Below are 13,355 nucleotides of genomic sequence, written 5' to 3'. Positions count from 1 at the left end.
TAAGGATGAAATTTACAAACTAAATTATATTTTAAATGTTTGCATATAATATGTTGTATAAGAGATATATACAAAACTGACTCAAAGTTCATTCTAGTTTACTACTTGCTAGTTACGAAAATGGATGTGTCTTTAAAGGGCAAGATAGGAAGTAAGTTTAAACATTTACAAATAATTGAAGTACACAACTCACAAGCAGGGCTGTCCTTTCTGAAAAGGTTAATTTATGTTTTCAGCTAATGCAATATAAAAATAATTGAAAATCATGCAAACAACTAAATCAACTTTATGTGAAGACCCCATGTTTCTCTATGTTAATGAAACAAAGAGCATGCAAAATGCATAAGGGACTCCCTCTCCTTAACTTACTGATGTTTGCACCATCATAGCTCGCTGGTCTCGCATTTTTCGTACAATATCCAGTGGATAAACCGGTTGGTTTCTTTCAATTAAGCACATAGCTGTTTCCATAGTGACCAATACACCAGTGCGGCCTATTCCAGCACTAAAAAATGTAACAGAACCCCCCCAATAAAATTAATAGACTTTTGCCATCCACTGAATACATATCACAGACTAACATTAAAACACTCTACATACCTGTAGGAATAAAATCCACACAGTTTAAAAGTAAGAATAGAACACAATGTATATTTTTAGGACAACATAAGCAACATTTTCTTTATACAACTGCAAGAAAACATTTTAACATAAATAAAAAGAAAATTCTAGAAAAAATAAAACCATAAGTTTAAGAAAATGACTTTAAAATTGTTATAATTTTTAAAAAATGATATATTGTTTTTTAGATTTTATTTAAAATCAACCTTTAGACTGAAAAGTGAAAAGAAGAACTGATTGATTGTTTTTTAGGGCTACACAAAAAAGGACTTTGAGGTTAAATTCATTATATAACTATTAAAAAGTGGGGCTGTAAAGCGATTAAAAAATTAATCATGATTAATCGCATTGTTAATAATGGTATACCATTTATTTAAATATTTTTGGATGTTTTCTACATTTTCAAATATATTGATTTCAATTACAACACAGACTACAAAGTGTACAGTGCTCACTTTATTTTTTATTACAAATATTTGCACTGTAAAAAACAAAAGAAATAGCATTTTTCAATTCACCCAATACAAGTACCGTATCATGAAAGTTGAATGTACAAATGCAGAGTTATGCACAAAAATAACTGTATTCAAAAATAAAACAATGTAAAACTTTAGAGCCTATAAGTCCACTCAGTCCTACTTCTTGTTCAGCCAATTGCTCAGACAAACACATTTGTTTACATTTTCAGGACATAATGCTGCCGGCTTGTTTACAATGTCACCTGAAAATGAGAATAGTCGTTTGCATGGCACTGTTGTAGTCAGTGTCACAAGATATTTATGTGCCAGATGCGCTAAATATTCATCTGTCCCTTCATACTTCAACCGCCATTCCAGAGAACATGCATCCATGCTGATGACGGGTTCTGCTTGATAACGATCCAAAGCACTGCGGACTGACGCATGTTCATTTTCATCATCATGAGTCAGATGCCACAAGCAGAAGGTTGTTTTTCTTTTTTGGTGGTTCTGTAGTTTCTGCATCAGAGCGTTGCTCTTTTAAGACTTCTGAAAGCATGCTCCACATCCCGTCCCAATCAGATTTTGGAAGGCACTTCAGATTTTTAAACCTTGGGTTGAGTGCTGTAGCTATCTTTACAAGTCTCACATTGGTACCTTTTTTGCGTTTTGTTAAATCTGCAGTGAAAGTGTTCTTAAAACGAACAACATGTACTGAGTCATCATCCGAGATTGCTATAACATGAAATATATGGCAGAATGTGGGTAAAACAGAGCAGGAGACATACAATTCTCTCCCCAAGGAGTTCAGTCACAAGTTTAATTAACATGTTTTTTTTTCCAATGAGCATCATCTGGATGGAAGCATGTCCTCTGGAATGGTGGCTGAAGCATGAAGGGGCATACGAATGTTTAGCATACCTGGCATGTAAATACCTTGCAATGCCGGCTACAAAAGTGCCACGCAAACGCCTGTTCCTCACTTTCAGGTGACATTGTAAATAAAAGTGGGCAGCGTTATCTCCGATAAATGTAAACTAACTTGCTTGTCTTAGTGATTGGCTGAACAAGAAGTAGGTCTGAGTGGATTTGTAGGCTCTAAAGTTTGAAATTGTTTTGTTTTTGAATACAGTTATGTAACAAAAAAAATCTACATTTGTAAATTACACTTTCTTGATAAAGAGATTGCACGATGGTATTTGTATGAGGTGAACTGAAAACTACTATTTCTTTTGTTTATAATTTTTACAGAGCAAATATTTGTAATAGAAAATATTAATAAAAAGTGAGCAGTGTACACTTTGTATTCTGTGTTGTAATTAAAATCAATACATTTGAAAATATAGAAAAACATCCAAAAATATTTAATAAATTTCAATTGGTATTCTATTGTTTAACAGTGCGATCAAAACTGCGATTAATCACGATTAGTTTTTTGAGTTAATCACGTGAGTTAACTGCAATTAATCGACAGCTCTATTAAAAAGTATTAAGTTGCTTATTACATTAAACAACAATTATTGGTGTCAGATGGTCATATAATCGAGCAATTTAACCAGAAAGTTTAATCATGAAGGAGACAATGGAATAGTAAAGAAACCCAACCCCTTAGATACAATACCGTAACTTTTGTCTCCATTGGATGAGTGCTCACTGACTGATAGGCTTATAGCCTTACGATTTCACCTTTATTTCAAGGAATTTGCTGCCCTGCAGGGTGCATACTATTGAATAATGTATAAAATGACACTTCATTTCTACAGGACAGATGGAATACTAAATCTCTAGGACTCCATCCAATGTAACAGAACTTTTATTTAAAGTACCTGCAATGAACAAGGACCGGTTCATTCTCTACTCTCTTTGGCCTCATACAGGTGACAAACTCCAAAAAGTCCCTGGAGTCATCAGGAACACCATGATCAGGCCAAGCAACATACTGGAGATGGGTGATGGTGTGCTCTTCCTCTGTCTGAAATGCAATTGGTAGTGTCACCATATCTCACTCAGTATTGTAATAGCTTTACTAAAGTTCATTGGATAAATGCAATTTGTTTCATAATAAACATACCTAGGCAGCACAAGGCTCCACAGCCTATACAACAGGCTGCAAGATTTTCTAACGAAATGTTTTCTTATTAAAAAACAGTAAAATAAGTGATTCTTGGAGAACAAAGTTTAAAAATAAATGTAGGTGTTTAAGAAGATCATATTTACTATATATAGCTCCTTTGAGCCCAAAATATTTCAAAATGCTTTACCATTTATACTTTGGGAACAGTAATTCCAGCAAAGAAATGCAGCCATCTCTGAAGTAACACATGGCAACAGCTATGTACAGCAATATTACACAATAGTTTAGATTAGAAAGGAGGAAATACCTGCTGAAATTGCAGAAGAAATTTACAGGCAGAATGCAATTACCAGATTTGAAATTTGGTCTGGACTCGGAGGTTAAACACCCCTCCGTCATGCAAAAAATGCCACAGGATCTTTAATGATTAAGTAGCATAGACCTCTGCTTACATTTCATCCAAAAGAAGGTATCTGCAGCAGCATCTGCCAACACCACACTGGGATGTTGGTTTAGTACTGACACCGATGGAACAGTGCCACCTGCAAAATTGTTATCACTATCTACAGCACACTAGGTCTTCCCTCCAAATACTGACCCAGTTCAAGCCTTCTGACCTTGTGAGATTTAATGGGATTACACTACAAAGTAATAGGGCTGCGGACCAGTTCTAAATTTGTTTTCCCCTTCATAGTCATCATACATCTTATACACTACACAAAGGAGAAATGTTAAATAATGTATGTCTATTTGTGGCTTGGTCAGAACACAAGCGCATATATTTGCTATCTATGATTCCTGTTAACAGGACAGATTGTGTACAGTATATACTGATAGGTTAGAGAAATTATGAATGAATTATATTTATACTGCCTGTGGAAGCACTTGATTCTGTGTCATGAAAATGTTAATTAGTTGAGAAATTCTATTGTACAAGTTTCAGAGTAGCAGCCGTGTTAGTCTGTATCCATAAAAAGAAAAGGAGGACTTGTGGCACCTTAGAGACTAACGAATTTATTTGAGCATGAGCTTTCATGACCTACAGCTACAGCATCCGATGAAGTGAGCTGTAGCTCACGAAAGCTTATGCTCAAATAAACTTGTTAGTCTCTAAGGTGCCACAAGTCCTCCTTTTCTTTCTATTGTACAAAGGGCTCTTTCATTTAATTAAAACTAAGGAAAGCCATGTACTAGAAACTACTTCATTTTCTTAACTTCCTGTTGATTCTCAACATGCAAAAGCAACTCCTCTTAACACAATCATCTTCACATGCAAATGCGTTCCAGTGACTGACTCATTTTGCTTTATTTGCATACAAACAGCTGTCAACATATGCATGGGGCATGATTTAAAAAACACTAGTTTTATAACAAGTCTTTGGTCCATATTACATTTAACTTTTTAAACTAGGCTGTTTTGCAGTGGCTAGACTGGAAAAAATGAGCGGTGATATTCCCCCAAGCTCTAATATATCACCATGCCAAAATGAAATGCCACTCACAGAGACTGTGAAAAATCTTCATAATATGGTCAACCCTCTTTCTTCCATATTTTTAGTAACAGTGAAATAGTTAACTATGCTGACATTTCAGTGTTCATCATTAAGCTCAACATTAACACTCAAATGAGAAGAATGCTGCTCTCATACTCAGGATATCATTGTATGAGTTCATACTCGGGTCACATTTTAAGTTCGCTACGTTTTTTCTGATGGGCTCACACAAGCATCTTTCTACGGTATCAAACATTATGAGCTGAAATTGTAAAAGGACTGTGTGGCTACAATCACCTCAGTTCCTTGAATTGCCTGACTTTGATGCCATAGTTAGCTTGCTCAGTACCTTGACAGGTGCAGATATTAGATCCAGTATCATTTCTAGGGACCAGGCATGTAGAATAGAACCTCTATTGCCGAGCAAAGTGGGCTCAAGACATGAAAGTCCTATACTCTGCGCTGAAGTCCTGGGAATGAGTTTCTTTCAGGCAGAAGAAATGGTATGTATATACATCCCCCGCCAGGAACACGGAATGGTATGAAATATCCTGGCATAAATCCTTGAAGGCAAGGCCTCAACAATGATGATCAAAAGGCCCAGGGACCCAAGTTCCAGAGTAAATCCTAAATGTGCACCAATGTAAACGAACACTAACCAGCTAGCTAACTATAACACACTGGAAACGAGGTGAGTTTGGGATCAACTCCCCAGAAATCACTTTAGGAGCTGAGAGAAAAGGTCTTTATATCGACAGCTTGACTTGGGATGTCAGAAAGGAACTGGGACAGATGGACAAGCATGGTCCTTTTATAGCCTCAGCTCTGAATTGTTTGTTGCCACAAGGTGCAGCTAAGTTGGTCTCTTGATCACTGCTTTCTAGAATGCTGCCAAAACTCTGCAAAGCCAGTCAAATCCCATAAGGGGGAGTATGCAGAAGCCACCCCAAGGAAAAAAGCCCACACACGTTATAATAGTTTTCTTCTGAAAACTTTAGGGGAGTTCACCCTCAGTGCCTCAAAGAGATGAGGTGGAACAGCGATTACATATATTATGGATAGAACAGTTTTGTTCTCATTAACTGGAGAAGCTAGAGTGCATTTGAATCATAGCACTCAGGCTAGATGAAACTTTGACTCATTCTAAAACAAGCCAGGGAGTCTGTGGTGTGATCTTAGGTGTTCAATAAAGATTCCAGGCTGAATCATATGTGTGAGTGCTGAAGGGACACATTATTGAGGCACCTGGAGACAGCTAAACAAAATTCAATAGCATTTTGAGTGGTTTTTTAGATTTAAATAATGAACGTATTACTCATCACAAATTAAGGCTTGAATGTGCTAGGAGCTGCATTTTTAATAGCTCATAGACATCAAGTACAATGAGCAAGCACATTACATAAGATCTCTCTAGAATAAGAGCACACTAGTCCATCAAGACTACTTCTGTTGTTGCAAGTGTTGGATCATATTAAAGAAGTTCTGTATTAAAATCACAAATGAGTTTGATTCCCCAGAGTTTAAATTCCAGGGTATTACTAATTAAGAGGTCTCTTGGTTTTTGGTACTGTTTCTCTCCCTCTATGTGTGAAACTTGAAAGCTGCTAATTGTGTTAGTACATTCTGAGACAAAGTCTGTTCTCAAAGCAATTCACACAGAGATAGACTCAAAGCAATACTCTGTAACAACAGAAATAGCACCCAGAGACTCCCCACCCTTTTGTTGTATTAACAATTGTGATTAAAATAGAGATAGAGGATGTATGTAGATGGATGCTTGGTGTGGATAATAACTGAATGATCAGGGAGGTGCCAGCCTAAGAATGCAGTGTCCATCGGCTAAAGAAGGCGTCAAGTGGAAATAACCAGAGGACCCCCGGAGGGCAGACTGGAATCCACTCAACAGCCTCAAGAATGGGAGATCCAAAGAACAAGATAACATCTAGCAGCACGGAGCCGTCAGGAATGTGCTATCTGCTGATTGATTCAGCAACAGCATGATGAAGCAATTCCCACAGACTGGCATAGGAAGAAATTCCTATAAAAATGGACTCTAGAAAGTGAGAACTTTGGGGTCTGATTCTGCAAACCAACTTCCAGGAGCATCAGATGTGCATCTGACAAAGCCCTGCTCCCTCCTCATGTCCAGGCCACCTGGCCAGTGGCTTGGCATGAGCACCTCTGAGGCTGGTAACTATGATAACAACCTTGCAGAACCTGTGTGTGTGTGTGAATGAATGTGTGAATAAATATGAAATTGAATGGAATGTTATAGCTATAACTAACTGCTTACTATGATTCTTTCTGTATTCACAATAAATGTGGTATTTTGCCTTTTCCCCTTTAATAAGATCCTGCTGGTTTTTATTTTATTGGTGTAACACAAGCATCTTCAGTTTTCTGTTCTTTGCTCTATTCTTTCCTAAGGACCAATGTACTCCTTTGTTAAATATCCCAGTGTTCCTCAAACTTCATTCTCTTAGTTACCCTTTTTTATCCTCCTTTTCAAACAGTTGTGACTTTTTCTGATGTGCTCTCCTAAGATTTTGATTCAAATTTTTAATGTTTTATCACAATAAATATTCACTTTTTAGAATGCCCCCATTTACACGTCTCCCTTCCTGTCAATAAGTCCAAACTCTACTATGCTTAATCTATTTTCCTATCTTAAAGCTCAGAATAAATTTCATCCCTGTATGCCCAATACCACTTACTTTGGTTGCAGTAGCCTGTTACTCCATTTAAACTCTCACAAATTGATTGTATTACTTATCTGGCTTTGGGTTTTTCCAAAAGTTGACATGGGAGCAATACATACCACTGGTAGTCAGAGGTAACTGAGCTATGTGCATGTGTGTGCATGAAGGCAGGAACACAGCAAACCCCTCTCATAGAGAAGCAAATATGGTTGTGTGCCTGTGCTTCCAACACCTTTTCAAAGCAATAAGGAGGGGGCAGGAGGAACACAATAAATTCTACACTCTGCAAAGCAATTGGAGCGGTGCAGTTACTTTGGGGAGAAGTAGTCAGATATGTAGCTTGAGGGGCTAGAGATTTAAGATTTTTCTATTTTAATTTGCAAGGTATGATTTCTGGCACTTGAACTTTAATTAAAAAAGCTGGTCAGTATGTGGTGGATTCAGAACTTTGAGAGAGGATGTAAAGATGTCAGAGAGAAAAACGCACTGCAGCTTAAAATTAGAGGTGGACAGGAAACAAGCCCCTCTGTATAAACAAACTCACACTTTCAAGAAGCTTGGATGTGATCTGAATATGAATTTTGCAGTACAAATTCATCTGTGGAAGTGTTTCATGCATTTGACTCTTCCCCTCTTTTCTCCCCTTTCATTACAACAAAATAGCAGCAGCCGAAGGGTACAAAAATCTTGCATAAATTGCAAGTGTTCAAACTGTGCACTCTATGAAGCTGCCTTTTCAGTTTAACAAAACTAATGGAAGAAGATTCACATGATTCTGCAAGGTCCCTCAGTACTACATTACAAGGATTCACCTTTTTCTGCTAATTGCTCTATGGGTGTGTGGCACTGAAGAATTGTCCCAGCCTCTGCTTTTGAATGAGCAAAAATATTATGAAGAAAAAAACCCATATTTTAGCCCTAAATGTTTGTTTAGAGTCGGGGGCTGTTGAGCAGCATGGCTGAGTATAATATTGTATAAATACACAATAACTTAATAATAGAATAAGGCTTTATAATTAGTTACTTTTTTAGACTTTTTTTTTTTTAAAGTAACTCACTAGAAGGATCTTCAGAATTGCACAGTTTTGGGGCATCCCTAAAGAAAATTAATCAAAGTGCACTGGTTCATGTAATACCTATAATATATATACAAGCTGACAATACTTAGCTATATTTTTCACTACAGCAAAACCAAAACAAAGCAACCCCCCTGCCCCAAAAGCTAAAGGCCACACTACAGAAAAGCACTCACCTCAGTATTTGTAATCACCATTTCCCTAAAAACATAGGCAATAGTACAATCTTCAGATTGACATTTGACACGAAAGTTTCCATACTCCATTATATCTGGTGGATCAGGCCAATACTGATGACATTTGGTCTGCAAAGAAAAAAGAAAGTACAAGCCATGAGCTTACAATTAATACATTTTCTCATTTGAACAGGGCATCTATGTGACCCAACTCTCTCTTCCTATGTCAACATTCAGAGAGCTCAGTAATGTTATTTATAACTGTTCTGGTTTGTTTTGTGTAATGTGTGCACCTGTACTTGAGAACAGCTTGACATGTCGGGCCTGATTCTCCACAGCCTTGTGTTGTCATTTACACCTGTGCAAAGTGCATACTGAATGCCAAAGTTGTGATCCTCACATTCACTTTACACAGGGGTCAATGAATGACTACAGCGTACGAGCAGGTGAAAAATTAGGTCCATCACATCTAATGGCATTATTGAACACTTTTAATCCTCAGTGCCTGCTTTCTGAGATTTAAAACCCGCCACAACCACTGAGCAATCACATTTTTGCTGCTCAGGGGATAATAGCAGAGTTTCTGTAAAAATACAACCCAAGTTTTTGTTGGGTCAGTGAAATTCTTGTTTTACAAAATGTGGTCTGAGCTAACAGATATTTTTAAGTGCTATTTTCTTTTTTTGAAATCTCACAGTAACATATAGTAATTTTTTTTTCAAGTGAACATTTTGAAACTATCAATTTAATATTACAAATCATGGGTGTACACGGATACAAAAATGGAGACTGGCCTTAAGGACTGGATCAAAATGTCAAACCTCAGTGTTGTTCCCACATAAATTTGAGAATATATATCCATGGGTCAAAATAACTAATTACAAGGAGTTTTTTTTTTACTTTAATAATGTGCCATTTTGACCTTTGCATATAGTTTTGCAAGTCTGAGGAGGCATTAAGGTTGAGTGGGCAGTATAAATTAGCGGGATTGCAGTGGGGATTGGCAAGTGGAAGAAATGCTACATTAGTGAACTCGGATAACAGTTTCTTTGTTTTGGCGAGCAAAAGCACTGCAACTCATTTTAATGAGCTGAAAGTGCTTTTGCCAGGAGTAAGCTGGAACAAGTAATTTAATGTGTGATTTACACTGGAGGGGAAGTTTTCAAAGAGGATACTGATTTTTCATTTGTATGACAAATATCAAGATATTTACTTTTAGTCATGTTATCCTTTTCCAGATGGTAGGGATGGGGAGTGGAGAGAAACAACATGTATTTGGTCACTATCAAAACTAATTACATCAAAATGTATGTCAGAGGTCAAACAGATTGGAAGGGTTAGAAGTATCAGAAATGAAAGTCTTCAAACATGAGGGATGTTTTTTCAAGAATGTAAAGTACAGATTCTAGAACCGTAATGTCAAATCTTTTCAGCCTGAGGGCCAAGCATATTTCAGTAACATCAAGGGGCCACATTCAATACACTGGGGCAGATTCTCTGCCCTGGTCTGCTCCCTTTGTGTCACTGAGACTTTGCAGAGGGAGTGAAAAACACCTTCAAATCGCTTGCTGGCAATTCTCCCATTATGCCTGGGTTTCCAGCAACCGTAGGCTACACCTTTACGATCAAAAAAGGTGTGACGGGTATTTTTCTGTTTTTGAAGTGATAACTGGGACTTGTATAGATACGAGGCTGCTTTATCTTCTGAGAGTCCTTCATAGCCAGATGGTGGCAAAAGTTAGGACAGGGCAGCAAGGTGAACTGACTGACCCTATTATCCATCACAAAATGTGGCTCAGGGTTGCTTATGGGTCCTTTCCATTTTTGGTTTTCAGATTAAGAGGTGGTGATGGCTTTAGTGCAGTATTTCTCTCCCAAAAATTTCAACTGATTTTTGTTGGTCCTGCTCTAGGCAGATGTCCTAAGCTCCCCTGGGCTTGAAGCACATGTTAAAGGACTTTAGCTCTTTTTGCCAGGGGGAGTAACTTACCATAGACTATCAGAAAACTAAAGTATTTGTCTTCGGCCATAGACCAAGGTTGCATAAATGGATGCTTGATAGCCATTATATTGCATAGTCCAGGTTTCACCCCCATTTGGTTGTTTGGTTTACATATAACGGCCAATGGGACAGACTATAGAGGAGATCAAGAAGAAATCCCTAAGTTCTATACAAGCAGTGCTGCACTTCATTCACGTCCATGGGGGCAGTCTAATCACTTCGGCAGTCAGAGTTCTCAAGGCTAAAGTCTGTGCCCAAATACTACATGGTGCAAAAACGTGGGGCTGGGAGAATACTAGTGAGTTAGAGGTTGTGTCAAATACATTTTTAAGGAGAATGTTCAGCCTCTCAAATTACACCTGACTTGCTTTACTCAGGGCAGAAATAGGGGAATGTATTATTTTGACCGAAGCCAATGCCTTTATACTAATTATTGGCTCAGTATTTTGCACATGAATCAACAGTGCCTTCCAATATTATATCTGGAAGAACAGCTCAACAAGATACATAGTCAACAAGTTCACCATTCCCTCCATTCTTTGGGCTTTTTGGAACTTGACTTGGTTAGGACTGTAGGAAGAAGGGTGAAAACCTTAATGAAGCTCAGAGCAAATTATAGCTGTAATCCCTGAAGGTAGCATACAATAAATATGCCTTCTTGCCTTTCTCAATTAACGAATATCCACAGATATGAGAAATATTTGGATATTTTGAACTGTACATTAAGGATGGCCTGTTGTAATATTGGGACTTACAAATTTACCATAATTGAGAGCTCAACTGTGAAAAGTGAAAGTTTCTAAAATGTCACAATAACCTATAATGACAAATGTTAATGGGAAAAACTGCAAAAAAAGAGACCACAAGACTAAATATGTCCAAACATAAAGGCCTCCTGATATAACTCAAGGACTGCATTAAAATCATGTTTGGTAAACAAGGAAAGTGTGGAACTGGAAACCAGTGACCCAAAATTGGAGTGCCAAATTAGGACTAACTGGTAGAAAAAATAATGAGGGGATGGGCTATTCCACCGCTCATTCTGTTCTGGGGATCTCAAAGACAGACTTTGGAAAACAAAGCGGATATTGGAGTGAACTTCACCAACATAGCTGCCACCCCTGCCATCTCCTGGAACCAGGGCAGTCCCTAGAAGGGTGCAGGGCCTGTGACATATGTGCCAAGTTTCTAATGTGCTGGTAGATGCTCACCCCTTTCCTGCTTCTTCCCACCCCTGCTCTACCCCACCCATTTCTGCCCCCCCACACCCCGAGCGTGCTGCGGCCTCGCTCCTCTCCCCTCCCCCTCTTCTGATGCCACAAAACATATGATCCGAGGCAGGCACTGAAAGGGAGGGAAAGGTGCTGATTGGCGGGGCCCGCTGTCGGGCAGGACCGGGAGGTTTTGGTAGGGGGGCTCCTCCTCCCCACCCATCTACCCCTCTCAGTTCGCCTCCTCACTCTGCTCGCCCATCCGCCTCCTGCCTCACCCCCCTCCCTGCTTCCTCACAATTCTATTGAAGCGTAGGGCCCGGAGTGGATGCCCCAATTTGCTGTACCCAAGGAACGGCTCTGCCTGGGGCCTTCGTTATCCTGATACTGAGACATTTCCTGATCAGACGGGGCCAAAGAGAGAAACCAAAATCACATCACCACCTCCATCAGCTCCAGCTAAATCCCAAATACCACCCTCTTGTCCCCAATGTGTCCTTTTTCTTCCCAACCTTATTTCTTTTCTTTCCCATCTCTCTCCTTCTTCCTTTTATCTAATAAGAGCCTTTCTTAGCCAGTCAAAAATTTGCAACACTGTTGTAATCCTGTGACCAGAAAGAGGCAGCTAAAAAGCAATGCCCTAACAGCCTGATGCTGGTTCAAGTTTGCCATGTCCGAGTGGCTGACAGGACCATATGCTGAGCTGGTGTATTTTCAGTAGCGGGGTTGCAAGAAATAGTCAACTCCATATAGAAAAGCTGCATTTTCTATCTTTACTGTTCTTTTTCCTCCCCCTCTTATGTGCGTTTGCTTGTCTTTTAGGAAAGGGAATTGGACTATAACACCACCTCCAGCTTGTCTCAACTAATTTCTTCTCTTTTCCCCAAAATGATGGTATTAAGGATGGTAATAACTATTTGAAAGACTGTCAAATAAGGGTTTTCCCCCCCTTATTTCCCATAGTACTAAGCAGACTGAGGTCTCTGGATACCAAACCCTGAACCTTGTTTAAAACTGCTTAATATTGGATAGCGGCTGGGTTACCTTTCACCCTTTGGGCCCATTTATTCCATCTAAATTAACACAACAAGCCTTTACAGGTCTCTGTTTCCAGACTATGCAGATGACCTATTTGGAAGGGAGGCATGCTGCTACTGAGTCTTTTCTCCATGTAGGTCTGGCTAGGCTGAAGACTTGCTGCACTCCTTATTGTCTTGTAACCTGCTCTGCCACAAGAGAAAGAAATGGTTATCTCCATTCCTGGCCAAGATAACTTTTACCACATCACCTCAGAAATTGGAATACTTGCTACGTAGTGAAAATGTTTTAGTTACAGGCTGCTGCCCTATTTGCCTGGTCGGCTGGAAAAGTAAGAAAAAAAGTATGTGAAAAACAATCTACTTTTGACCTAAACGAAACAGTGTACTCCTAATTTTTTAAAATCTTATTTTTGTATATTGTTTCAGGGGAGGTGATTTTAAAGTTGTAACTGATGTTAGGGAATAGTTAATCTTGTCTTTTTAAAATGTTCATTTTTTTTGAGTC

The 13,355-nt window shown here is 38.6% G+C and overlaps 1 protein-coding gene across 7 annotated transcripts in view; it reads right to left on the bottom strand.

Moving 5' to 3' along the window:
• Positions 1 to 13,355, bottom strand: part of PTPN3 (protein tyrosine phosphatase non-receptor type 3) — a 268,650-nt gene that overhangs the window by 14,263 nt on the left and 241,032 nt on the right. For all 7 annotated transcript variants that reach the window (XM_048839333.2, XM_075125561.1, XM_048839334.2 and 4 more), the window contains 3 exons: positions 8,598 to 8,726; positions 2,906 to 3,051; positions 370 to 505 (listed from right to left, as the gene is read on the bottom strand). In XM_048839333.2, coding sequence (XP_048695290.1) covers positions 370 to 505; positions 2,906 to 3,051; positions 8,598 to 8,726 — 411 coding nt within the window. The remainder of the gene's footprint in view (positions 1 to 369; positions 506 to 2,905; positions 3,052 to 8,597; positions 8,727 to 13,355) is intronic.

The sequence above is a fragment of the Caretta caretta genome, chromosome 2 (assembly GCF_965140235.1).
Source record: "Caretta caretta isolate rCarCar2 chromosome 2, rCarCar1.hap1, whole genome shotgun sequence".
Lineage (NCBI taxonomy): Eukaryota > Metazoa > Chordata > Testudines > Cheloniidae > Caretta > Caretta caretta.
The sequence above is the reverse complement of the archived record's forward strand: the minus strand, read 5'-3'. Positions and strand labels throughout refer to the sequence as shown.